Source organism: Sceloporus occidentalis, unplaced genomic scaffold, assembly GCF_023333645.1.
Source record: "Sceloporus occidentalis isolate IW3139 unplaced genomic scaffold, rSceOcc1.0.p SCAF_5, whole genome shotgun sequence".
NCBI classification, from domain to species: domain Eukaryota; kingdom Metazoa; phylum Chordata; class Lepidosauria; order Squamata; family Phrynosomatidae; genus Sceloporus; species Sceloporus occidentalis.
In genome coordinates, this window is record NW_028316985.1 from 178,185,768 (window position 1) to 178,211,169 (window position 25,402).

The window sequence follows — 25,402 nt, forward strand, 5'->3', positions numbered from 1 at the left end:
ATACATTTAAAGATATTATATGTAGGATAAAATATAATAAAAATAGATGTAAACGAGGACATTTGCCCACGGCAAAAAGGCAACCATAATCTGGAAAAGACTTGAAGGCACACAGCAACAAAAGAGGTCTGACACAACATAATTCATTGATAAAAAAAGTACTACTAAGAGGAAGTTAGTGACTGAATGTTATTCAAGGTAGGAAGCTGGGATGGAAAGGCGAAGAAGGTATGAAAAGTGATATGTTTAAAGATTTTGTATATGGGATTGTTTTTTAAGGGCATTTGCCCTGGTGACCAGGCCTTGAACTAACTGGCAGGCGTAAATTGGCAATGACTTGAAAGCACACAACAACAACATTTATAAGTAATAGATGGTGGGAATTAATGCTTGCAGGCTTTTTTGATTGAAGCTGATAATTCAAGAGCACTAATAAAATGTAAGGGGAGCAGAAGAAGTTAATGAAGTTGGTGGCAGAATTAACAACTGTAAGATGAGAGATCTAATGCAACACAATTCATTGATAAACAAGTGTTACTAAGAGGAAGTTAATGATTGTTATTGAAGGTGTGGAGATGGAAGGCTGAAGGATGTCTGTGAAGCTGTATGTCAGTTATATGTTTAATGATTTAATATTATTGAAGGTATCAAGATGTGATGGAAGGGTGAAGAATGTATGGAAAATCATAGGTCAGTTACATGTTTAAAGATACTGTATGCAAGAGATCTAATAAAAGTTAATTAAAAGGGGGGGAAGGGGCATTTGCCATGGTGAGAAGGCCTCACTGTGTGTGTTGTGTTGTGTATGCCTCTGAGGAAGGACTGGCACCCACTTGTTTTCTTTTGTGTTGTTTTCTGTGTATGCCTGTGAGGGAGAACTACCTGGCACCCACTTGTTTTGTGTTGTGTCGTTGTGTGTGGATGTGCCTGTGAGGAAGAAGTACTGGCACCCACTTCTTTTGTTTTTGTGGGTATGCTGGTGAGGAAGAACTACCTATCAGCAGCCTGTTTTGTGTTGTGTCATTTTTTGTGGATCCCTGTGAGAGGAAGAAGTACCTGGCACCCACTTATTTTGTTTTGTGTGGATGCCGGTGAGGAAGAACTACGTGGAAGCCGAATGTTTTGTGTTGTGTCGTTGTGTGTGGATGTGCCTGTGAGGAAGAACTATCCATCATCAGCAACCAGTTTTGTGTTGTGTCCTTTTGTGTGGATGCCTGTGAAGAACTACATATCAATCATCAGCAACCTGTTTTGTGTTGTGTGGTTGTGTGTGGATGCCTGTGAAGAAGAACTACATATCAGTCATCAGCAACCTGTTTTGTGTTGTGTGGTTGTGTGTGTGGATGCCTGTGAGGAAGAACTACGTGGAAGCCCAATGTTTTGTGTTGTGTGGTTGTGGATGTGCCTGTGAGGAAGAACTACCTATCATCAGCAACCTGTTTTGTGTTGTGTCCTTTTGTGTGGATGCCTGTGAGGAAGAACTACCTATCAGCAACCAGTTTTGTGTTGTGTCGTTGTGTGTGGATGCCTGTGAAGAACTACATATCTATCAATCATCAGCAACCTGTTTTGTGTTGTGTGGTTGTGTGTGGATGCCAGTGAGGAAGCAGCAGCCGAGGAACGGCTAGCCCTGGCGTCCTAGTCCTGCTGCTCTCCTCCCCTGAAGACCGAGGGAGGGAGGGAGGGAGGGAGGCGGCGATGGCGGGGCCTTCTTCTTCCCTTCCTCGTTGTCCCTGGGCCAGGCCCCTCCTCCATGATTATTATCCTCATCATTAACCCTCCTCCTTCCAACTGCCTGAGAAGGAGCCAGGCCAGGCGGGGCGGCGGCGGCGGCGGCGTGTGTCTGTGTCTCCTCCGCCGAAGAGGAGGGAGGGCCCAGAGCTCCTTCCGCTCCTTCTGCACAGACAGAGGAGGCACACTCTCTCCCGAGCGACCCAGCCAAGGCCTGCGTTGCGCGTAGTCCTGAAGCCCGGGCCTGGCCCGGACGCTGCCTAGTCCTGCATGTCTTTGCTGCCTTCCGCCCCGCATCCGCCGCCGCCGCCGCCGCCGCCTCCTCGAAGGACGCCCCGGGGGCTGGATGCAGGTGAGGCCGGGGATCATGGGAGGCCTGGGTTGGCGTGGCGGCCTAGAGATATAGCGATACGTGTATCTTCCCTCTCGCGGCGCGCTCTTTCCCCAGCCGCGCTGCATAGGCCCCACTGGCTCCTCGTGTGAGGGTTGGAACACGTAACGTAACGTGTGAATGTGGACGGAAGGGCTGGGAAAGCGGGGCCGCGGCGGCGGCGGCAGCAGCAACGACAGGCGCGCATGCGCAGTGTGTGCCTGAAGCCTCCCGGACCCCGAGGTGGTTGAGCTCGATGGGATTCAACAGGGCTCTGGGTCCCCCTGGGTAAGGAGGAGGAGGAGGAGGAGGCCTTGTGAGGGCAGTGTGTGTGTGTGGGGGGGGGGTTGTGAGGGTCTGTTGTGTAGGGGTGTGTGGGTACACAGGAGGGAATGGTGGGGGGATTAGACGGGTGTAGGGTTTTTGGGTGGTAGTGGTTGTTGTTGTGTGGGGATGTGGCATGTGTGTGTGTGTGCCTAAAAGAGACAACTGGGCTGTGGGAAGGTGGGGGATTAGGGATATATTGTGGGGATGTGGCGTTTGTGTGTACAAAAGAGGCAGTTGTTGGGGAGGTTAATGTGGCGTTTGTGTGTTCAGGAGACACAACTGTTGGGTTGATGTTGTTGTGTGGGGATGTGGCGTTTGTGTGTCCAGGGCAGGTAACTGCTGCGTTGTTGTTGGGGGGGATGTGGTGTGTGTGTGTCCAAAAGAGAAAACTAGACAGTGGGTGATCAGGGATACAGTGTGGAGATGTGGCGTTTGTGTGTGCAGAAGAGACAGTTGTTGGGTTGTTGTTGTGGGGGAATGTGGCACTTGTCCAGGAGAGACAACTGTTGGGTGGATGTTGGGGATGTGGCATTTGTGTATCTAGGAGAGACAGCTGTTGAATTGCTGGTGTGTAAGGATGTGGGGTTTGTTAGTTCAGGAGAGACAACTTTTGGGTTGTTGTTGTTGTTGTGAGGGAATAAAGCGTTAGTGTGTACAAGAGAGACAACTGTTGGGTTGTCGTTGTAGGGGGATGTGGTGTTTGTGTGTTCAGGACAACTGCTGGGGTGTTGTTGTTGTGTGGGGCAGAAGAAACAACTGTGGGATCCTGGGTGATTAGGGATGTGGGAGAGACAACTGCTGAGTTGTTGTTGTGTAGGGATGTGGCAAGTGTGTACAGAAGGGAGGTTTGGGAGTGTAGGTGGCATTTGTGTGTCCAGGAGAGACAACTGTTGGGTTGTTGTTGTGTGGGAATGTGGCATGTGTATGTACAAAAGGGACAGCTGTTGGTGTGTAGGGATGTTTATTTATGTATTTGTTGTATTTCATGTATTTCATTTCTATGCTGCCTTTCTCCCAGAAAGGGACCCAAGGTTGGGATGTGGATTTGTGTGTCCAGAAGGAACAACTGTTGGGTTACTATTGTTTTCTGCTGTGGTGGCATGTATACAGAAGAGGCAGCTATTGGTCTGATGGTGTGTAGGCATGTGGCATTTGTGTGTCCAGAACAGACGACTGTTGGGCTTCTCTTGTGTAGGGATGTGACATTTGTGTGCAGGGGAGAGACAGCTTTGGGGCTGCCGGTGTGAGGCAACTATTGGGTTGCTGTTTTTTAGGACTGTGCCATGTGTGTACAAAAGAGACAACTGTAGGGTCCCCCCTGTGCGTAAGGATGTGGCATTTGTGTATGCAGAAGAGACAGCTGTTGGACCATGGGTGTTTAGGGCTGTGTCATTTGCGTGTCTGGAAGAGACAATTGCTGGGTTGTTGTTGTGTAGGGATGTGGCATTTGTGTGTCCAGAAGAGGCAAATATTGGCATGATGGTGTGTAGGGCTGTGATATTTGTATGTCCAGAAGAAACAACTGTTGGGTTACTGTTGTGTAGGCTCTGGCTTTTTTTTTTGTCTAGAAGATACACTGTGGATCTGCCAGTGTATAGCGATGTGGCATTTGTGTGTCCAGAAGAGACAACTTCAGATTTGTAAGTATGTGGTGACTGTGTTGTAGTTTTCAGGTGTTGTATTGTGTATACTTAAACACACTGACAGGCAATTTGTGTGGATTGTGTTTGGTCTAATTGTGACAGTGTGTTAATACTGCAATTTGAATTATTTCATATCTATCCATCCATTGTGTTATTTATGTCCCACCTTTCTTCTGCCCAACTGAGACTCAAGGTGGCTTACAAGAAAGCAAAGGAAACACAATAAAATCACACAATTAAAAACATACACAAATAATGTGAAAACAGTATTGAACAACAACAGAATTAAAATCATTTAAAATCTTACTGAAACACACACCAACATATTTCATACATAGGACAGAAATAAATTAGATTATTAATAGTACATGAAAATGCTAAATACTCTGCTACTCACACCCCAGAATGATAAACCTCAGATGTAGGCCTGCTACTCAGAGTGTTTTGCTTGGTTGTGTTCCTGGCGTTTTAAATTATGTTGCAAGCCTACATATGCTGGTGGAGAGGCAGGGTATACATGTTCAAATAAATATAAATGGTAGTGAAAGTATTTGTGTGTATTTGTGTGTAAGTTCAGAGAATGACTGGTGCATGTTGGTAAAAGGTGGCAGCATTTAGAATAACGTTGTAGGGTTTGGGGGAAACTTTAGTATATTACATGATTACAAACCTTGATATGCTGCACAGTACATGCTCAACAAAGGTATGGCACACAGATTGTGGCTTTAAGGTACATCTGATATGTGCATTCTGAAACTTGTTTTATCACACTGAGAATTTGTTGACTTAACACTCGAAGAGCCTTAAACCCACATGATGCATATTGATAAAGGAGCAGGCATATGTTTGTGTGTGGACTGTGCTCAGAGTGAGTTCAGAGTTGTGAGAGTACAGAGACCTGTAGAGAGAGGTGAGTTCACAAGGGAAACATCTTTAGGAAGAGAGAAGCCAAGGTGGGTGTGATGTGTTACGGAAAGAAGAAATGACACTTGAAGGGACTGAAAAGTAAAGGGTTCATGTGTGCAATTACGATTGGTCCTTAAAGGCCAAAAGAAATACAATACATACATTTAAAATATACGAGAAAAGTTACATACAGTAAAAAAACCTTCATTGTGGCCCTTGTGGTCTCTTCCAGCTCTATGATTCTATGAATCTCCAGGTCCTCCAGTGCAACTCTATGGTCAACATCTGCAAGAAGTTGATCATAGAATCATTTTGGAGGACCTACAAATGCCTAGAGAAGTGATTTCTCCAGGAACTTCTAAGTTCTCCAGCACTTCTCTATGGTCAATGTCTGGCAGAATTGCATAACCAAATTTGCAAAAGTCAAAGCAACAAATGGGGAGGGCTGTACTAAGTTTGCTATTTTCTGCAGTTAGTATCCTAAAGGCAACAGATACTATCTGACCTTGGAAGGTAAGCTAAGCAGGGTCAGCTCTGGTTAGTACTTGGATAGGAAACCACCAACCAATACCAGGTGCTCTGGGCTATATATCAGAGATAGAAACAAGCAAAACCACTGAAGAAAATATTCCTTGTCTAAGAAAACCCTGTTAAATTTATGGAGTTGCCATAAGCAAACAGAGACTTGAAGATGTGTGCGCATGCGTGCACACACACACACACACACACACTGAAATATCCTGTGTAAATCATAAAGACAACACAACAAGTACTAAGAAACCTACAGAGGTGCCTGGAAAAATAATTTTAACTGAAAACTCTGTTTCCTCCTTTAATATCTTGCAAAACCCAGACATTTCAGTCTGCAGTGTGCCTAGTTCTTGACAAATAGGAAGTGAAACTGATTAAAGGAAGGCTGCTGCTTGATCGGAATTTACTGCTTGCTCCTCTTCTGTCTATGTGGCCTATGGCAAATAACAATATGCCAACCTGATTGTGGTGTGTTGGCATATATCATATGTATTTTAGATATTTTTTGTTGGCGATGGTGGATAAGCAGAGGTATTGTCTTTACATTTGTTCATATTCAGTTTCAGCTGACTTTTAAAAGTGGGAAAGGATAAACCAGACTTTTTAGCCTAACCCAACTTAGTATTTATGATTTTTTAAGATAACATAATTGCTGAAAGAATGCTTTGTGTGTAGGAAATACTCTGGATCTTCCTGTGCTGCCTTTTTAATTCAAAAAGGTTGATTTGTTTGACTAGATGCATTAACAGCAGACAAGCTTAAATGAGCTCTGATAGTGATAATGGTGTCCTTTGTGTCTGGTGTCTGCTGATCTTGAGCAAGTTTGTCTTTGGCATAGTGAGAATGTTCATATGCAACAGGTGCTTCTGAGCAACCTATCCATTTTCACAGAACAAGGATTATAGACCTTCAGACTACACCAGCTGCAGACTGGCATCTACCATATTCAGCAAACTTTGTTTGAAGTGTGCTGGGAATAAATAAAAACATACAAAATAGTTTGGGCTTGTTTTCATATGTTGGATTTCTGAAATTTCATCTTGCGTTCAGTTCAGCTGGATGATTCCTATTTTTAGAGCAATTTCTCTACTTTCTTGTTCTTTACTTTACTGCCCCTCACTCTTGGAACCTCCTTCCCCCACGAGACTCACGGCTCATCACTTCTTTAACTAGTTTCAAACCTGAGTTGAAGACCATCCTGTTCAGAGAAGCGTTCCCAGGCATTGCGTGACTGTTATTTGCTATTGGACGTGTTGCCTGTTTTATTGAACCCTTTCCTGTATTCTTATGTATTATTTTTATGTATTATGCTATTACTGTATTTCTTAGATTGTACGCCATGGGCAGGTTTACTCCTATTTTATTGTTGGTATGTACAGCGCTGTGCAAATCTACAGTGCTATATAAATAAAGCATAATAATAATAATACTTTTAGATTTCTTTAGCTGGAACATATATAGACAGGATGATAACAAGTTGCATCTACAATGCAGTACCTACAGTGTAGCTATGGCTGAGATATAGTTGGCCCTCTGCATCCACGGATTCCACATTCACAGATCCAACCATTCACGGCTTGAGGATATTAAAAATATATATATGCCAAAAAGTAAACCTTGATTTTGCCGTTTTATATAAGGGATGCCATTTTACTATGCTATTTTATAGCTATGCTATGCTATGGGACTTCAGCATCACAGATTTTTTGGTATCCACAGGGATGGGGGGAAGTCTTGGAATCAAACTCCAGTGGGTTCCCAACTTTTTGACTCATGGAGCCTTTGTTAGAATCAATTTCTATGGTGGAGCCCTAAGGGGCCTACCCTGTATGTTACATGTTAATGGTGTTTAGAAGCAGTGTTACAATTTTTATTTCTTTCATTTCTGGAGTGGCTGCAGAACACCTGGGAAGTGCATGCGGAGCCCTAAGGGCTCCACAGAGCACAGGTTGGGAACTGCTGGTGTAGACAAAGTCAGCAGGTCTCTCAGTCCTTTACATAATCTGTGTAATTGTGATCTTGCTTCCAGATTTATTTTATGAAGAGGGAATTTGAATTGAATATACACATTTACAGAGAGCCGGTGTGGCATACTGGTTTGAGCAGGGATTTGAGACTAGGCTCTGGATCCCTGCTCAGCCGTGGAAACCTTGGACAAACCATATTCTCTCTACTTTAGAAGACAGCAATAGCAAACCCCCTCTGAATACAACATGCCAATAAAGCACCTTGGTAGCTTTGCTTTAGGATCACCTTAAGTTGGAAACAACCTGGAGGTACACAGCGGCAGATGTGTAGGATTATTGCATCTGATAATCCAATGCATTAGTCAAATAATCTGAAATTTTTACGTTAACTTCTTGACTTTTGACTTTATATGATTTAGAGATTAAATAAATGTCCTACAGTGTAAAGGTAACATCAAGACAGTTTAGCTGTGCAGCCAACCTCAGTAGAGACAATATTGGGTAATAATTTATCCCCCCCCCCAACCCACCACCAGTCTTCTTTTTGTGTCCTTTTTTGTGAAGTGCAGGCAAAATACTGTGCAATTAATATTATGACTCAGAATTTACAATTTCAGCCATGTGATCTGCTTTAGTTTTACACTGATTTCTTTAGTGCTTGTCTTAGTTTTTGCATCATGAATTTCTAAAATGTATGTAAGTCTTTATGAGCAGTTTGTCAAACTACTGGTTGTGCATTGCGTTTCAAATGATTTTTTTTAAATGTTTAGGCATCTTTCATACCTTCTCTCTGTATATAAATCTTTTTTGTTGTTTTGTGTGTGTGTGTGTGTGTGTGTATTTTTTTAAGGGGGTTGGGAATCGGGGGCACTGCTTTACAATGGTTCCGGTCCTATCTGTCGGGCAGATTCCAGATGGTGTCACTTGGCGACAGTTGCTCGGCCAAGAGGGAGCTCAAATCAGGTGTCCCTCAGGGTGCGATACTGTCGCCAGTGCTCTTCAACATTTACATGAAGCTGCTGGGTGAGATCATCCGGAGACATGGAGCGGGGTGTTATCAGTATGCTGATGACACCCAAATGTGTTTCTCCATGTCTCGGACTGCTTCAGTAACCAAGGATGGCATCTCCTCTGAATTACTGTCTGAGGTCAGTAATGGATTGGATGAGGGAAAATAGACTTAAATTGAATCCAAATAAAACGGAGGTACTCGCTATAGGCAATCCTAATCCAGGAATGGTGATAAACTCTCCAGTACTGGATGGGGTCACACTTCCCCTAAAGGACTGTGTTCGTAGCTTGGGGGTGCTCCTCGACTCCTCACTTCACCTGTCGTCGCAGGTTGACATGACAGCCAGGAGTGCCTGTTATCAGCTTTGGCTGATACGCCAGTTACGCCCCTTCCTGGAACAGGAAAACCTTGAAACGGTTGTACATTCACTGGTAATCTCTCGTCTCGATTTCTGCAATGCACTCTACATGGGGCAACCCTTATGCCACGTTCGGAAGCCGAAACATGGCAGCCAGATTGGTGACTGGGAGTTCCAAGTTTGATTCTATCACACCTATCTTAAAATCCCTACACTGGCTACCTATTAGCTTCCGGGCACAGTATAAGGTGTTGGTTATTACCTATAAAGCCCTACATGGCTTGGGTCCAGTTTACCTGAGAGAACGCCTTCTCCCATATAATCCTTCCTGCACTCTCAGGTCCTCAGGGAAGAACCTACTACATTCACAGAGAACTAGACTAGTAACTACCTCCCAGAAGACATTTGCTTCTGCCACTCCAAAAATCTGGAATGATCTGCCGGATGAGATCCACCAACTAACATCTTTCGAGGCCTTTAAGAAGGCAATAAAAACAGATCTCTTCCGGCGGGCCTTCCCAAATTGATCCCCTAATTTCACTCTCTGCGTGCCTAAATTGTTTCTCTTCAGACCAATTTGAATACTTTTGATATTATTGTTTTCTCTGTTTATATGCTGTTACTTGCCTTGATCCAGCACAGGGAAAGGCGGGTTATAAATAAATACTATTATTATTATTATTATTATTTGTTGATAACCACCCTCAAGTCGATCTTGACCAATGGCAACCCTGTGGATGAGACATCTCCAAGCACCCCTGTCCTCCACTGCTCCGCTTAGTTCCTGTAAACTCATCCCCATGACCTCCTTAATAGAGTCCATCCATCTAGCATGTGGCCTTCCTCTTTTTCTACTTCCCCTGGCTTTCCTAGCATTATTTTTTCAGTGAGTCGTGCCTTCTCATCCATTCATCCCGAAGTACGTCAGCCTAAGTTTTGTCCTCTTTACTTCCATGGAGATTTCTGGAAGCCCTCTTTATTAATAAGAAATGTTAATAGGTTAATGCTTTATTGTCAGGGCAGGCAAGTGTAGCAGGTCATGGGGCCAATTTTCTGCCCTTCAGACACTTGTGTCAACAGAAACGTCAAAACGCCCCCCCCCCCAAAAAAAAAAAAGGAAGTCACCAGTTTATTTTTTAAAATACTGCATGAGGAGGGTGAAACCCATTCAAAAGGCAAATTACTGCTCACAGAGGCTTCTGGGAAAGAAAATCCAGCTTTTTATTTGCCAGGAAAAAAGTCTGTTGTGTCTTGAGAAGTTGAGAGATTGGGGGCTGCATTTGGCCTCAGGGGCCACACTTCATTGTGTGATGTAGAAGCAATATTCTTTTCCAGGTGGCTCCAAAATGAATATTGAAGGGAATTTTTAATCCATCTGAAAATTAGCTATTATTTATAATTCTGAAACTACCACATATTCTCATACTTGCGGATATGAATATATACAGTAATTTCAGAATTACAAATACAGTGCGCCTGCGTTATACGGGGGCTTGAGCATATATGCTTAAGCCGCCCAGAAGCGCTCAGGGTGGTGTGTCCCATTCATATGAATGGGGCGCGCGCCTGCGCCACTGCGTGCCTGTACCCCATTCACTTGAATGGGGCTCAAGCATAGGCGGAATTCGCCTTACATGGGGGGGGGGGTCCGGAACGGATCCCCCACGTAAGGCAAGTTTCCACTGTAATAGCTGTTTTTCAAATGGATTAAAAATTCCCTTCAAATTGGCCTCCTGCATAATTATCCAAAATTATGGATTTTTCTATGACCCATATGGATTTTATATAACCCATGTTAAAATTTAGGGGCATGCAACATGGTTAAAAAAAAAAGGGGGGGGGTAAAATCCAGTTCGCCCAATAAATTAAACAGATAATTCTCAGAGATTGAGGGGGGTTGGAGAGGAAAGACATCACCACTATTCCTGCACCTGCTGTGTTCCTTCCAAAGAGAGAAACTGGGTTCCTTCTGTCACAGGCATTGCAGAGCTGTGCCAGGACAGGTGGGGAAAAGAACATGTGTGCCAGGAAGAGAGGCAAACTGCAGTTGGGATGGTCTTTTTCTCTGCAGGGACGGGTTCCATGCCAACCGTAGTCTGCCTCTCCCTGCTGTGTGCCTCTTTCTCCTACTACAAAAGGCTCAGTGGCATCAAACCCTACCCTCCTTCATGCTCCTCTGCCTCCAGGGGGCATGCCAGCTGCCTGCTGTAGCACTTCTCTTTTCTTGGCAAAGAAGAACTGGGCAGGGTCCTGGTTTCCCCTCTGATGAGGTAGAATGGCAGGCAGGCAGGCAGCCTAAAGGGGCACACCAGCCAGAACCGTGAGCAGGGAGAGTGAGCTGGGGCAGAGGAGTGACTTGTTTTAATCCCACACTGAAAAGGGCCACTCACAGTTACAATAATAGAATCATAGATTTGGAAGAGAACACAAGGGCCATCCAGTCCAACACTTCTGCCATGCAGAAATACACGATCAAAGCATCCCCGACAGATGGCCGTCCAGCCTCTGTTTAAAAAACTCCAAAGAAGGAGACTCCACCATCCTCTAAGGGAGTATGTTCCACTGTAACAGCTCTTACTATCAGGAAGTTTCTCCTAATGTTGTGGTGGAATCTCTTTTCCTGTAGCTTGCATCCATTGCCCTGTGTCCTATTCTCTTGCTTGCTCCATCCTCAATATGACACCCCTTCAAATACTTAAACAGGGCTATCATATCACCTCGTAACCATCTCTTCTCCAGATTAAACATACCCATCTTTCCTCATAAGGCATGGTTTCCATACCCTTCACCATTTTAGTCGCCCTTCTCTGGACACGCTCTAGCTTCTCAACATCCTTTTTGAACTGTGGTGCCCAGAACTGGGCACAGTATTCCAGGTGAGGCCTGCCCAAAGCAGAATAGGGTGGCACTATTATTTCCCTCAGTCTAGACACTATACCTCTATTGATGCAGCCTAGAATTGAAATGGCAGTTGATAGCAGTTAACAACAACAATATTTCTCAATATAGCTGAGATATCTGATAGTCTGTAGACTGAGAGGCTCAGGTGTCACGTAAAGGAGTTTGTAAAGCAAGTCATAACCTGTTTATGTGCAGACTTGCTGGATCTGATCCAAGTTCTCTAGTTGGATTTATGACTGTAGTATGTATTCTCTTGTGTGAGAATATCTTGCTGCTATCACATGATACTGCCATAAGCGCCTTTGCAATTAGTGCTTAAGACTTATCTTACCTACTAGTCATTTTTGGAATATTCTTCATCTCTTAGGAATCTGAATAACAAAAAACAAATGTAAATACTTGTCAGTCCCTTCTACTGTGTAAATTCAGTATTTTACCTTTGCCTTAATATTGAAGAAAAAATAGAATTGAAGTTGTAAAGAAATCTGATAAAGAAGCCAAATGTCCAGCAGTTTATTTTGGTGCTGAAGTCTATACATTGGCCCAGTACAGACCACCGCTTTGCGGCGACCTGGGGCCAATTTTAGGGTTCCAGAGTGTGCAGCATCCACACCACTCCAGAAGCCTAACATGTATGAATGGTGCCATCTTTACGTGGCGCACATGCATGACACAAGCGCAGTGCCACGTATGCACCTCCGGGTGCTGCGCTTGTGTCTTGGCACACTGATGACATCATTCCTTCGCACCAAAAAGAACCAGGTTTTTCCAGGTTCTTTTTGGTCCAGAGGGCCGCCGCGCCAATTGGCTGCTGCGGCATCCCTCCGGAGGGAAATATGCCACCGCCTGTTTTGGGGCGGTCTGTCCTGGGCCATTGGCTAACAAGCTGAAGTGATGTAACCTTGTATTTGCCTTAAAGCAAAAAAGTACAGCTAGACAGTTGAAACTCTAATTCAAGCTGTGAGGCAAATTGTGGTTATATCCCAGTACCAAGCCAGCATGGTGTAGTGGTTTAAGCATTGGACTATGGTCCAAAACAGACTGCAGAAATAATCGAGACCACTTCAACTGCCCTGGCTCAATGCTAGGGAATTCTGGGAACAGTAGTTTTTTTGAGACATTGAGCCTTCTCTGTCAGAGAACTCTGGTGCCAAAATAAACCATAGTTCCTGGGTTTCCGTAGCACTGAGCCAGGACAGTTAAAGTGGTCTCAAACTGGATTACTTCTCCAGTGTGTTTTGGACCTATGACTCTGGAGATCATTGCCTGCATTCCTGTTCAGCCATGGAAACCCATTGGGTGAGTCTGGGCAAGTCACTCTCTTGACCTTAGAGGAAATCAAAGGCAAACCTCCTCTGAACAACTCTTGCAAAGAAAACCCCATGATAGGTTAATCTTAGGATTGCCATAGTCAGGAAGGACATGAAAGCCCAGAACAACAATAAATCCCAGTACCGCTGTGGTGTGCAACTTGTTTGTAACTGGGGAGAACGTTATACAACCCAGTCTTGGCACTGGTTTTTCAGAGGCATCTGGTATGTCTGAAACTGAAGACATCAAGTGATGCAACGTGTTATTGACAGTTCATCCTTTTGATTTATAGAACAGATGGGTGCCACGTATTTACAGCTCTTCATTAGACTAATAAGTGGGTGTGTACTTAAGGTCCAGTCTTGAATACTTATTTGCAAAAACCAATCTATACAGGCCTTGTGATGTCCTGCCAGGACTATTTGAATCTCTCCCTGCATTTTCTTTTTGGGTTGGTTCAGGCCATAGAATATTTTAGTGTAGGAAAGTTCATTGTATTAGTTGTGGGAGGAGCTGTAGTATCCCCTGCATTTTTCCAGGTTTGGTTTGCCCTTTCCCAGCATGCTCTGATTTAGCTTGAGGTTTTTAGTTTGGAACAGTCTTTGCTGTGAGCTGGCAGAGAGCTGTTTTTTGGTGGCAAACAGGCCCAGACAGCCAGAAAGGGCATTTCTTACACGTTAGCCTTTTTAGTTACCAAGAACAAGTTAGCCGAATCAGTTACCAGGAACTAGTTAGCCAAATCAGTTACCAGAAATTAGTTACCTACTCCAAGACAAAGAATTCAGAAGCTGAAAGACCCTGCAACAGCTCCATTGAAAGAGGAGATCAAACCAAGATCAGACCCAGAAAGATGACACCCTGAAGATTGCTGAAAGTCTGTAAAGTATCTTTTATCTAGAGCTGGGGAGGAGAAAACTCTTTATTTTTGTTCTTTAAATTAAACTTCCCCCTTTTTGAACTTTACATTCAGCTTCAGAGCCTTTTTTGGGTAGAAGAGTTTGATCTCACCAGGGTACCGGCGTTGCACACCCAAATCTGCCACCATCTTTAGTTGGGTGTGTCTTCACAGGCCTGTTCTTTGTTGTAGTAGCACTTTGAGAGAATAGAGACAAGGACAGCTTGGGAGAAAAACTGATACTTTACAGGTGCAGTGACATTTATGCATCTTCTCCTCTCACCCCACTATTATAAGGAAGACAGACAAATGGTCTGTAAAATATCAGCAATGACAGGAGGATGTGAAGGAGGACTGGAGAAAGACTTGCAGTGTTGTGTTGGAGTAGTGTGTCTCAGTAGACAGTGCAATAAAGCTTGACCTGGGAAATAATTGATTCTCCTCTAGTTTCTAGCATATTTGGGTGTGCCTGCCTAGAACAGGCAAGGTAAAACAGCTGCCCCCAGAATCACTTATTGAACATGTGTGAAGAAATAGAAAGAAAAAAGAAAATTTTCCACTTGAGGCCCAGTTCTGGGAAAAGAGGGGAATACAAATATAGTTGGCCCTCCGTTTTCACAGGGATCCATTCCGGACCACCACCACCCCCGAAAACAGACTCGCCAATATTCAAGCCCCATAGGCTTGATGGGGCACGGACCCGCAAACGTGTGCGCAGCAGGGACGCGCCTCATTGAAAATTACGGAGGTCGCCCCTCCGTGAATATTGAAGACCACAGACCTCAACTCTGCGTGAAAGGAGAGGCAACTGTAACAATAAGAATAAGAATAACAATAAGAATACAAAACAGAAAGAAAGGGGGAAAGCAGATAAGCCTGATTCACCAGCTCCCCAAGCATGTTGAAAAAGCACAGCTCTGTAAGCTTTGCCACCAAAAAGGAAATCTTAAGAAAAGTGGAGACATTGAAAGAAGGAAATAATCCCAGAATGCATTTTGGAAGAAGCTTTCTAGTGGTCTCTAAGATTCAAATAATTTTGTTTACTTGGGGAAGGCTTACCTGACCCAGTTGTTTGAGTTTACATGTGCATATTGTTAGTTTTGAATAAAGAGTTTGCTGAAACATTGATCCCCTCTTCATTTTTGTGGTGTAGGATCCTATCTATGTTCTTTCCAATTTATTTCTACCTCTGGTACCAACGTTTCTGTTAAAGAAACTTTAACTGGGACATATCTATTTTATTTAGTGAGGTATACCTGTGCTTGGAATGGACCAAAATACAGGCAGATTATATGGAGAATGTTTTTAGCATTTCTTTTTTGGATGGTGACGGTGTTAATGTACTATCTATGTTATATAACTAGCTTCTGCTATACGAAATGGGGCCAGGCAGGTTCTTCTGTTTTTTGAAGTGGGTTGATTTTGTTTGGTTTTTTAAAAATAGATACCCTGATCTATTTCCTGTGTATGTGTGTGCGTGCGCGCGTGCAGGCATGTCAATGAATATTTGGCTAATTCTGGAGATGCAACAATTGGCAGAAGATGCAGCCTCTGCCCTGTAGAATTTTCCACTTGTGTATTTTTTGTTATGGAAATTTTGAACAAAGCATACAGGCAGGAGTTCTAAAATGAAGGCAGGGGAAGTAGAAAGTGCTAGTGCCAGATCTGAGTTTATACATTTTATACCTAATACATATTTGCCTCCACCATTGAATTATAAATGCTTAAATAAGTAATTTCTGACTTTATTTACCTATTTATTGAAATTTTACCTCCTTCTTCTGTGGCAAGAGCTTGTAGAATGACATACAAAGATCAACAAGGTAGTCCCTGCCCCCTTACAATCTTGATAACAGGCCAGAAAGAAGGGAAAATGGACAAATAGAAGCTCCGATATCTCAAATAATTTATCACAGTGATCAAACTCATACTCCTTTTCTGTGTCAACTTGAGTCTGAGAATGATAGTGTATTTAGAGATGAGAAACAGGGAAATATTTTCTAATGTTGATGGTGAGCCTCTTAGTGAATAGTCACTCTCATATCATTGCCTTTGGGATGTAAAAGTTGCCTACAGATGACCATGACCAAGCAAGGAAACATCTGTAAAACTGTTTCTTTTCTTTCAGTACACAAATGACTGGCATAGCTACATAAAAGTCTTGAGGTAGTCACCTACTTGCAATGTTTATCTAATAGTTGTGGCCGTACTCTGCATTAAGAACAATGCACTGAATGGAACATTTCTATAAGTAATTATCACCAAGCTTGAGCTTTACGCAAAAATGTTCTGTTTCTTGGAATCACAGAGTTGGAAGGGTTACCAAAGATTATCTTGTTCAACTCCTTCCAGTGCAGGAAATGCACAGCTAAAGCATCCCTGACAGGTGGCCATCCAACCCCTGTTTAAAAATATTCCCAGTTAAGAACTCACCCCGAGCCAGTTTGCTTCACTGCTAAACAGTTTGTACCATCTGTTAATTCTTCCTTGTGTTTATTCAAAATCATTTTTATCTCATAACTTGAAGCTATTTGTTTAGGTCCTCCCCTCTGAAACAGTAGGAAAAAACTTTGCTCCAAAAGTTTGAAATCTTGACTATTTATATCATCTTTCAGCCTTCCATTCTCTAGACTAAACATAGAGCTTGTTTTCCAAAAATACTACTTTGGTCACCCTCCTCTGGACATATTTCAGTTTATCGATACCCTTTTTAAACAGTAGTGCCCAGAATTGGGAAGTGTAATCCAGGTGAGTTGTGGTAAAAGTAGAACAGAGTGTTACTGCTCTTTCTGCACACTTTACTACATTTTTCTGTCGTGTTCTTTTTTTTTCTTGCTGCTGTTAAATTTATTTTCTGAAGTTACTGTTTTAATATTATACTCAAGGTGTGATTGCATAAAATTGAATCAGCAGCAGTGTTTTGACAGGGCAGTTTTAAAATAGATGTTAATGTCTCAAATGGGGTTTCTAAACCCCTCCTCCCTGGGATGTTCTACCTCAGCCTGTTTGTACTGTCTGGAGCAACTAAATTTAACCCTCTTGTAATCATCTCTCTTGGCAAATATGCTACAGCTGAAATGCACTGTAGGAAAGAGAAACGGTCAATCTAAGGAGCGAAGCAGACAGGCAGGAAAAGGCAACCCAAAGCTGCTTTTTCCAAAAGTGGGTCAAGACCCCACTGACCATACTGCCTGCTCTGAAGGCATCCTGAGTGCGCATGGCACGACTGCACAGCACAGCATCAAGCCACACTGCTGGGTATTTATTTGGGTGTATTCCCCCCCCCCCATCCATGCATACCATCACACAAACAATCTGCCAGTGATTGCTGCCTAGATGCTATCCCATTGGATGGATGTCCCTTTGATTGTCCACACACTCGCATGTGCGATCCTCCATTGGAACAGAGCATCAGAGCAGAGGTATGCCAAGTAAGACACTGGCAAAGTACAATCATGCTCCCCCGTATACATGCCCCCTTGACATCCCCTTCACCCCATGCCAGGCATTGCATAATTGTTGCTTACTATTTGATGTTCTTTTGGTGCCTGTTTATCGAACCATTTCCTGTATTGCTATGTACTGTATATGTATTATCCTACTTGAGAGTATGTGTTTTCCCTGGAAGAAGATTAACCATCCATTATGAAGCCAAGCCCTCCCTCCAGTCCATCTGCCTTGGTCCAGGCCTCGGAGGTAGAGGGGAACTGCTGGACCTCATCCCCTTTCCCTCCACCACTCCCTTCTCCTTTTGTGTCATGTCTTTTTAGATTGTAAGCCCGAGGGCAGGGAACTGTCTAATTAAAAAGATTGTGTGTACAGCGCTGTGTAAATTTACAGCACTTCATAAATAAAGGTTAATAATAATAAATGCCCCATCTTGGACTGTCTGGTTTGGGTACACTGTAATTATATCCATTGGCGGTGTCACACTTTTACTTTCACGTTGCTGCCCCGGCCACCTGGGTGCTGCATCTCCATCCTTTTTAAACACACATCTGCATTAGGGAGTTTACATGCAGGGTTAGGGTTAGGGTTAGGATAGATTGCTCCTTTACAACCAGTCTTGTGTTGGGGTGTTTACATGCACAGTCAAAGGTTTGCTCTTTCCACTTCTTTTTAGTCCAGCTTTCCCCCCATTACAGTGGCCGCAATGCGGTTTCTGGCCACTTTGGGGGCATTTGTCATCTAAATTCCATGCCCCCAAAGTAGCCCGAAACCGCTTCTTTTGGCCCATCTCTTTTGGGCCTAAGAATACATTGGGCCCATGATATCCACTGAGATTTGGTTTCAGGACACACACACACACACACAGAGCAAAATACGTAGATGCTCAAGTCCCATTAAATACAGTGGCATAATAAAATGGTGTCCCTTATATAAAATGGCAAGATCAGTGTTTGCTTTTTGGAATTTATATATTTTAAAAATATTTTCAAGCCATAGATGCTTGAATTCGTGGTTTTAAAAATCTGTGAATGTGGAGGGATGATAGTATATTTCAAATGCAATCTTGAACTGCTTTTGCTTTTTATTGGCTGAGATGAAGGATAGGCATTAGCACTTCATTAGACAGTGGAGTGTAAGTCTAATTCTCTTCCCTAACCAGGCCTAGAGATGTTTCTGTTTCTGCCTAGGAATGCTAGAAACTGGTCCTTGTGCCAGTTGAAGTACATATGCTTTAGTTAGACCACCTATGACCTAATTCCGCTCCATGCCTATGTAGTGTGGAACAGTTTTCTTATTCTGGCACACAGTTTGTGAGCTGTTTAGTTAGTGTTGAAGGTTTAACAGACTGTATTATGGATAGTGAGCTCCAGAAACTGGTCATTTTTCAGTCTATGTGAGCATAATCTTAGACTTTTTGGTTAGAGTTAGAAATCTGTGAGATGTTTGGCTTTGTGTGTTGGTCTCCCAGTTGTTAGATTGTTATCTGCCTTAGAGGATTTTACCAAGCTTCATGATGTCATTGGTCTTACAGATCCTTTTAAATTCTACTATTTTAATGTCCTGGCAGCTAGGATAAAGGCAGCTCAGGCTTTACATAGCTTAGGCTCATATGCTTTAAAAAACACATACACACACACCCCAAACCTGCTGTGAAGTTTCACAGGAGGAAAATCTGATACATAGTTACATTCAGAAACAGAAGACAGTTTCTTAAAAAAACAGAGAATTGATCAGAAGGCCAAGAAGCCATTGATGAGATCTCAAAGCCATGGTACTTAACATGTGAAATATGCTTGTGCAGTTGATAAGATAAACCTGGTGCACGGAACTGTGACAAAAATAACTTCGGGTTCTAATTCTTTCCATCTTACAGCTTTCTAGCCATTATATATTGAAGCATATTTTGTTCTGACAAGTAAGCATAATATAACAGCTCCCACCTTTCAGAGTCAGTCTGGGTGTTGAGTCTTGTCTGGTGGTTAATATGCTTGTGGACCAAAATAGCTTGTGTTCCCAGTAACATCTTATTTACTGGAATGTAACATGTAACTCTCACCAAACTGTTTACAGGATCACATGTTTTCCCAAGTATTATTTTTGTATTGTTTATTCTTGCTATAAATTGTTCAAGGTGGGTTTTATGTTATTTTTTCAAGTACAGTGGAAACAGTACCAAAAGGATTAAGAGTAAATGGAGAATTATTTTATCCACCCTAATATATTTACTAAGCCTTTGCATGATGTGGGGTCAGATTGTGTATGTCTAGAACTGTTTCTAGACAGCAGTTCAAGGGCTTCTCCTTTCCCAGGGATTAGTTGATAAAATGAGAAGCGACTGTACATCATCTGGATACTGATAATATTTCAACCCAGATGTCTGGGTGACCTTTCTTAGTAGTTACAGGTAAATATTAGAAAGTGTGGTAACAGACTAGAACCTTGAGTCACTTTGTAGGTCAGCGGCCTAGGTAAATAATTCCCAGCACCAGGTGATGCTAGATAATCAGTGTTATCTAGAAGTGTCTGGAACAGAGATGCTACCTCCCTCACCTTACATCCAGTTCTTTCATATACTTCAGTGTAAATAAAATTTATTTAAAAGGAGTTGCAATGATTCTTTCCCTCAAGTAGGAATTATCTTCCAGCTCCACATAAACTCAAGTAGCTTTACTTAAGAAGAGAACAGGTAATAGTCTCAGCTCCCAAGTAGTCTGCCCCCATTCTCAGACTACACAAGCTGAAGACGTTCATAAAATTTGCACCAGGCAGAAGATAATTCCCGCTATAGGAAAAGTATAATGCAACTCCTTTTAAATAAATTTTATTTACACTGTAGTACTGTATATGAAAGAACTGGATGTAATATCTGCCCTCCTCTTACTCATAAGAAGTGAAACTAATTGCAATGGCTATTTTATATGTAAAATGTAATACAGACTAATAATAATGTGTTATAAATGGTCCAGTTGTGTTTATATCCTTTTGGAAAGGAGAATATGGTTTTATTCCAGACAGTTGCAGTGTAATAAACAATATGCATAGGCATCTTTGAGAGTATCTGTGCAAAAGTAATTGTAGTATAAGCTTTCATGGACTGGGTCTACTTCCTAAAATGCATGAAATAACTTTCTCACAGTTAATCTCAAATGTGCTATAAAATCTCTTTGCATACTGTTATTCCAGGTTAACATAGCTATGTCTACCAAGCTTATTTTCTCAACAATAAGGTGAGTTGGTAGTAGGAGCTGGTTTGGTGATATAATTGCACAGTGTTAATAATTGATATATTTAACAGCTTAGGAAAGAAAAGAAAAATGCTGGCCGTTGTTTGTAGTAAAAGGAATGCCAGGTGTAGTTCTGGACTTTCTAGAATATAGCACAGAATCCTAGGCTTCTTTGCATGAGTCTCTTTATATGCTTTCTCACAGCTATTTAGGAAAATGATATACTCTGTGTAAAACTAATGCATCAGATGTTGTTGCTGTTGTTGTGTGTCTTCAAGTTGTTTCCAGATTATGGTGACCCTAGCACAGGCTTTTCTTGACAATATTTGTTGAGAGGAAGTTTGCCATTGCCTTCCCGTGAGGTTGAGAGCATGTGTCTTACCCAAGGTCACTCAGTGGGTTTCATGGCCAAGATGGGAATTGAACTCTGGTCTTCAGAGTCATAGTCCAACACCCAAACCATTATGCCATGCTGGCTCTAATGGGCATGTAAATCTTGTTGACAAATGTCTCTTTTTAGTGGTACAAAGAAGAAAATGGGCTTCATTTTTAGAGGCAGGAATACTCCCCACTGCTCACATCAGATTATTTCATCATATCTTAACAGTTGCTTGTATAACATTGAACAAACCTATCATTCATTTCCCAGTAATGGCCATTCACAGCTACCTAACTTGTTCTCTAGGATGGACCCAAACTGCATTGGCCTACAACTCCTGTGCTCAGCTGGCATGAGAGATGTAGTCCAACACACATGGAGGATACTTCCTCTCAGATACATACTTGTGGAAAGCAAAAGGGTAGCTCCTTTATTTTGGCCTGTTTCTGAAACTACACTTACAGAGTTGTTGCTGTTGTCTGGAATAAACTTTTAAAGTTCTGATGTCAGCAGTTGAGACTGAGAGTTAACACTTTAATGGTGAGCTACCAAACTAGTTAAGCTTCACCTGGAGTCATTTCTTTTTGCTCACTTCAGTGATACTTCTGAGAGTTGGCTGTTGCTCATTCTCTGAAATGTTGGAGGAAAATCTGCTTTGCATATTCCCATTATTTTGTCTCTTTTGGTTTTGCATATTTATCTTTGGGTAGAGCTTGTGTGAGAACTGGGGACTGTTGCCTGGTGCTTTTGTAATGAGCCCTGCAGCTGTTCTGCTTTATAACTTTTGCTTCTCCATAGCTTTAAAAGAATATTTTCCTTGTTTGGAAAACACCATTTTCAGACTTCAACCAGATTTCAGCAGTCGAGCCATTGCATATTGCACTAGTTGCAGCCACCGTGCAAAGGCAGCCCCTTGAAGTTCAAAGTTGTCGTGTGTGTAAAACAGGCATTGTGTCATTCAGTCCAGATGGTACTCTTGCCTTTGAATAGTTTGGTAGAATTTTCTAGGATTTTTACAGATGTATCTTTTCCCATTTTTGATGGAAAATGTACAAGATGCCCTTGTAGAATTGTTTCTTTCTCTACCAGGTTCAGGCTGCCCACTCATTCTTCCCTTGCTGTTGTTAGAAAATGGTTTTTAAAAAACAACAACAACTTTGTTCTTGATACAACTGCTCTTCATATTGGAATGCAACTGTTTTGGCACTTTGTGGTTTTCAAGGATGTCCTCTAGCCTAGATTTTAGTTTTGTCTTCATTAAGTACAAATGGCAGCTCTTTAGATGCATATTTTATGGGAAGGTGTTTTGGATGTGTTTTAGCCAAATAAGGACTCAGTTTATGTTGTCCTTCAAAATCTGTGTGGTGGTATTGAGAAACGGGTATATATTGTGACCTGGGGCTAAGAACATTAATCACTAGAAAGAATGAAACTAAATTGACTCTTTAAATCTCAACCTTCAAGTAAAAATACCATCACTCTTCTTGGAATGGTGTCCACTGCTAACCAAAAATTGTGTACACACCTTTTGTTGTGAGTTCAAGGCAGCTTGCCACCATGAAATTAGTTGGGAAGCTTTCTGTAAAAATTTCCACCAGGAGGTCAGATGCTATCTCCTGTTCAGGCTACAGGATCTCAAGAACCAAATATTTCCATGGGAGTAAGTCCCAATGAAATTGGATGTACTTCAAAATGAATATGTTTGTGGGATATGGTGGATGTCTAGAAAGGGAGGGAGATACATATATCCTCATGTGCGACTTCAAGAACACTGGCTTGCAAGATGGAAGTTGTAATAATAATAATAATAATAATAATAATAATAATAATAATATTTTTATCCCGCCTCTCCAACAGGATCGAGGCAGCTTACTAGTCCATGGGCCAGGGGCTCCTTAAATGATGTGGTCACTACCATCTGGAAGGATTAAATGCAGTAATATTTAGGCATGATGGCCATTGGCAATGAATAGTTTTCACTAAGAACATCTTAAATGTGTACCCCCAAAAGGTCAAACACGCAACCATATTTTCTACCCTTTTACTATATTGGGTAGACTTTAAAGCCAGGGATAAGACAGTGGAGATCAGGATACCAATGGTCTTCTTTATTTGCAGATAGGTTATAAGGAAACCTGTGGCTACTGAAAAGTAGCCATACTGATCTTTATGGAAATTGGTGTGACACTAGAGTTCTCTGACAGAGAAGGCTAAATACTTCACAAAACTACAACTCTGACGCAGCTCTGGTTACGCTTTGCTAACTGAGTCATAATATGAGCATCTTCCCTCTAATTAGAGTTTTTTCTTTGTCAGTTTGAAGACAGGAGGTAAAAGTGAGAGTTGTTCTTTTGTGAAAAATGTATGCCATTATTGGAAAGAAAAGTATTCTGTTCACCAGCTTGTATAATTGTAAGGCTGTCTTCCAGAGTCTGAATTTCTTGATTTTCAAGTTAGACAATGTTGTTTATTTGCTTTGTGGACCTTTTTGTGGTGAACAATCTTTGGTTTGTGTCAAAATAAAATATGAAAATTATAAACCTTAATAAATTAAGGTTTCATTTATATGCATGTTACATGAAGGGATGACCCGATCTTTTATAAAGTAATGTTTTTTTAAAAGTGGTTTCTAAACAAAATATTGGCTTCAAAACAAAAAGATAGCTTGGTTAATTTCAAACATGTAACTACCCCAGTTATACTGAAAGTGAAGCAAGTTTTCATACATCAAGGCCAATGGACATAAGAGGACTGCTAAACATTCCTTGTGCTTCCCACTTAGGCTATTACAGTATCTCTTTCCTAAGCACCTTTTGTCCAGCTGAGGTCACTTCTGATACCTGAGCTCAGCTGAGAAGATTAGTGTTTGGGAAGAGAAACCTCTAAGAGGCAAAACATGGGTGGGAGAAGATCTACATTGCTCTATCATATATTGTGGCGTTTACAGCTAAAATCAGTCACCTATACCCAAATTCTGCCTTTCTGTATGGTAGGGACAGTTCTGTACTTTTCTGTAACAGTAAAGAATGACTCTTACCATGCTTACTTTGGCCTCAGTTGAAATGGAATTTTTTGCAGATAATGCCTTTGTTAAATTTTGCATACTATTAGGCTAGTGAGCCATTTACTGGTGTGATATTTGTTTGCTACCGTCCACATGTTGTAATAATGATATGTCTTATCTTTTAGACTAACAGGGATGCCAAAGGAAAAATATGATCCTCCAGATCCTCGCAGAATTTACACCATCATGTCAGCAGAGGAGGTAGCCAATGGGAAGAAGTCCCATTGGGCAGAATTGGAAATCTCGGGTGAGTTATCAGATAATAACTTGTCTGTCAGGTGGAGTAGGCTGTTTGTTTCTCATTTTCCTGAAGCCAGATAACTGCCTGCTTGATAATTATATTAGTGGCTCAGCAAGTGTTTGTTGGCAAGCTTATGCAGATTGCCTGAAGCCTGAATGCTTCAAGATGCAAGTAAATATCTTTTGTGGACTGCCTAAAAATTCCATGTAGTAGGGTGGAAAGAATTAGAAACATGAATTTACAAGGGAGTAAATTGTGGAGGTTTCCATGCTTCCCAGTGACCTGGAATGGGGAAAAAACCTTTTAAGAAATCACTGGTTTGTATAATGATAAACATAATTTCAATCAATTTCAAATTTGAATGGCTTCCAGCTCAATATAAGTTCAGTAATAAATACAGAATCAGAATGGAGAAATGAGAGAGACCTTTGTGGATTCTAGTTGGAATTAATTGGGAGGGTGGGAGGTGAGCATGAGGATTGTTGAATCAGTATACATTTATTTGCCAAAACATCATTTTTCTCTCTGCTTCTCAAAATTTCTGGAGATTTTTCATTTCTATTAAGAACTATTATAACAAAGAATTTTGTCTGTTTCTAGTATTACTTGTCCTTGTCAAAGGATTTAAGGCGTTTGGATTTGGTTTTGTAAATAATAATAATAACAATAATAATAAATAAAAATTTTATTTATATACCGCCCTTCCTCAGATCAGGGCAGTTTACATCATTTTAAAACATCATACAGCATTAAAAACATTACAATGAAAACAAAAAAGCCCCGAGTTAGCCGGTCCTCTTGCCAGTGCGGCGGAAGGAGGTCCGTAGGACAACTTAATCGGGGAATGCGTTGCCAAAAAGGAAGGTCTTCAAATCCTTTTTGAATTGGGCCAGGGAGGTGGCCAAGCGGAGCTCTATGGGCAGCGTGTTCCAAAGGGCCGGGGCGGCGATGGAAAAAGTCTTCCTAGTCGTGGAGACAAGCCTGGCCCCGGGAACCCTAAGTAGTTGCTGCCCAGATGTTCTGAGGGTGCGGGACGGAATATATGGGGAGAGGCGGTCCTTCAGGTATCCTGGGCCCAAGCCATTTAGGGCT

At 42.0% G+C, this 25,402-nt stretch overlaps 1 protein-coding gene across 4 annotated transcripts in view; it reads left to right on the plus strand.

The window, feature by feature from the left end:
* Positions 1-1,801: 1,801 nt before the first annotated feature.
* CNOT6L (CCR4-NOT transcription complex subunit 6 like) overlaps positions 1,802-25,402 on the plus strand; it is a 47,234-nt gene continuing 23,633 nt past the window's right edge. The window contains exons 1-2 of one of the 4 annotated variants that reach the window (XM_089526279.1): positions 1,802-2,083; positions 24,195-24,316. In XM_089526279.1, the coding sequence (XP_089382405.1) occupies positions 24,205-24,316 (112 nt within the window). In that variant the 5' untranslated portion in view covers positions 1,802-2,083; positions 24,195-24,204. The other 3 variants (XM_089526278.1, XM_089526276.1, XM_089526280.1) reach the window with 3 other exon arrangements.